The 1,891-nt window shown below is 40.2% G+C and overlaps 1 protein-coding gene across 1 annotated transcript; it reads left to right on the top strand.

Annotated features, from left to right (window-relative positions):
* Positions 1-354: 354 nt before the first annotated feature.
* Positions 355-1,649, top strand: LOC113008176 (trace amine-associated receptor 13c-like). Its single transcript, XM_026145414.1, has 2 exons — positions 355-587; positions 833-1,649. The coding sequence occupies exons 1-2, from the start codon at positions 421-423 to the stop codon at positions 1,647-1,649; spliced, it is 984 nt and encodes a 327-aa protein (XP_026001199.1). The 5' UTR covers positions 355-420.
* The last annotated feature ends 242 nt before the right edge of the window (positions 1,650-1,891 follow it).

The raw sequence follows: 1,891 nt of genomic DNA, 5'->3' as shown, positions 1-1,891 counted from the left end.
TGTAAGTCAAATGGCAAACAAGTGCCAACTTGAAGTAGAATTTAACTCTGGCACAAATTTCACCCTGGTCTTGGCAAACAAAAATTTGTAATGTAAGTGGAAGTGCTCCTCAGCAGCCATTAGAGACACACAAATGTAAGAAGTCACTTAGTCTGAAAATATTGGCATCAGACAGGACATTCTTTTTTAGAAGAAAAAGAAGTTGTAAATGGTGAAGAAGGCTGAGTATACCAGTTAGAAAGATCAGAGAGAGAGACAGCTAAGGGTACTGCAGAAAAGAAATTGAAATCCACAGTGAGGGATGGAGCACATAGATATCCAACTGACATTGAGAAAAAGACGAGGGGCGGAGTGAGAAGGGGTGAGTTATATAACTAATTCAGTTTGTAATGCTACATAGAGCTACAGGTCTCTCTGAAAATGGATACACAGGATGTGGCAGAGCTCTGTTTTCCACAACTCTTCAACACCTCCTGCAAGAAACCTCCTCTGTCAGAATTTGTGTTCCTTCATGTTGTGTTGTCCTCCATCTCGCTGCTAACTGTGACTCTCAACCTGCTCATCATCATCTCAGTCTCCCACTACAGGCAGAGTTGTTGTTATTTTTTTAATAGCTGTGTGTAGCTTATACATTCTGTGAGCTAATTGACTTAAGATGTTTTTGTGACCTCAGTGGTGTATACAATTAAACTATCTGATATAGAAGTGGTCGACAAGAAATGATCAAAACTGTTTTTCTCTTACCAAGAGCTAATGTTTTATTGTTTGTTGGGTTGCTTTAATTTAGCGATTTGAGGACTGTTAATTTAATAATTTTTGTGTCTTCTTGCAGGCAGCTCCACACACCCACTAACATCCTCCTCCTCTCTCTGGCTGTCTCAGACTTTCTTGTTGGTCTCCTGTTGATGCCTGGAGAAATCCTCCGAAATACAGCCTGCTGGTTTCTCGGTGACCTCACCTGTTCTATGTACAATTATATGTCTTTAATTGTTACCTCTACCTCAGTGGGAGACATGGTGTTAATATCAATTGACCGCTATGTGGCTATTTGTGACCCTCTGCATTACCCCACCAGAATCACAGACAGAAGAGTGAAACTCTGTGTTTGTCTGTGTTGGCTCTGCTCTGTTTTCTATAGCAGCCTGTTTGTAAAGGATGATCTAACTCAACCAGGGAAGCATAATTCCTGCTATGGAGAATGTACAATTGATGTTGACTTAATTACAGGAACGATTGACCTTCTTTTAACCTTTTTTGTTCCAGTTACTGTCATTGTAGTTCTGTATCTGAGAGTATTTGTGGTGGCTGTGTCTCAGGCTCGAGCCATGCGCTCTCATGTTACAGTTGCTGCTCTGCAGCTTTCAGTGACTCTAACAACAAAGAAATCAGAGTTAAAAGCAGCCAGGACTCTGGGTGTTCTTGTAGTTGTGTTTCTACTGTGTTTCTGCCCTTATTATTGTGTTACTCTTGCCAGGGACGACCTACTCAATAGTTCATCTGTATCCTTTTTGCTCTATCTGTTCTATTTTAACTCATGTCTAAACCCTTTGATCTATGCACTGCTCTACCCCTGGTTTAGAAAAGCTGTGAAACTCATAATCTCTTTACACATACTGCAGCCTGGCTCCTGTGAGATTAGCATTCTGTAAAAAAAACAAAACAAAAAAAAAAAAACAAATAAAAGGAACACTGAACAATTGTTGAGTTATTTTGTTGCCCTACTGGTTGGCTACTTTTGGGCTTCCATTTGTGTTATTCTGTGGCGCTGGAAATGATGCTGTGTCAGTATCACTGTGTCATCGATGACAGTAACTTGTTGGAAAAGAAGGATGGAAAATATTTTTCATGTTGGCCCTATTAAATGCTGCTACCTGTAATCTGAACTCACCCA

Source organism: Astatotilapia calliptera, chromosome 16 (genome assembly GCF_900246225.1).
Source record: "Astatotilapia calliptera chromosome 16, fAstCal1.2, whole genome shotgun sequence".
Classification (NCBI taxonomy): domain Eukaryota; kingdom Metazoa; phylum Chordata; class Actinopteri; order Cichliformes; family Cichlidae; genus Astatotilapia; species Astatotilapia calliptera.
Note: the sequence above shows the minus strand (reverse complement) of the source record. Positions and strands in the feature narration are given on the sequence as shown.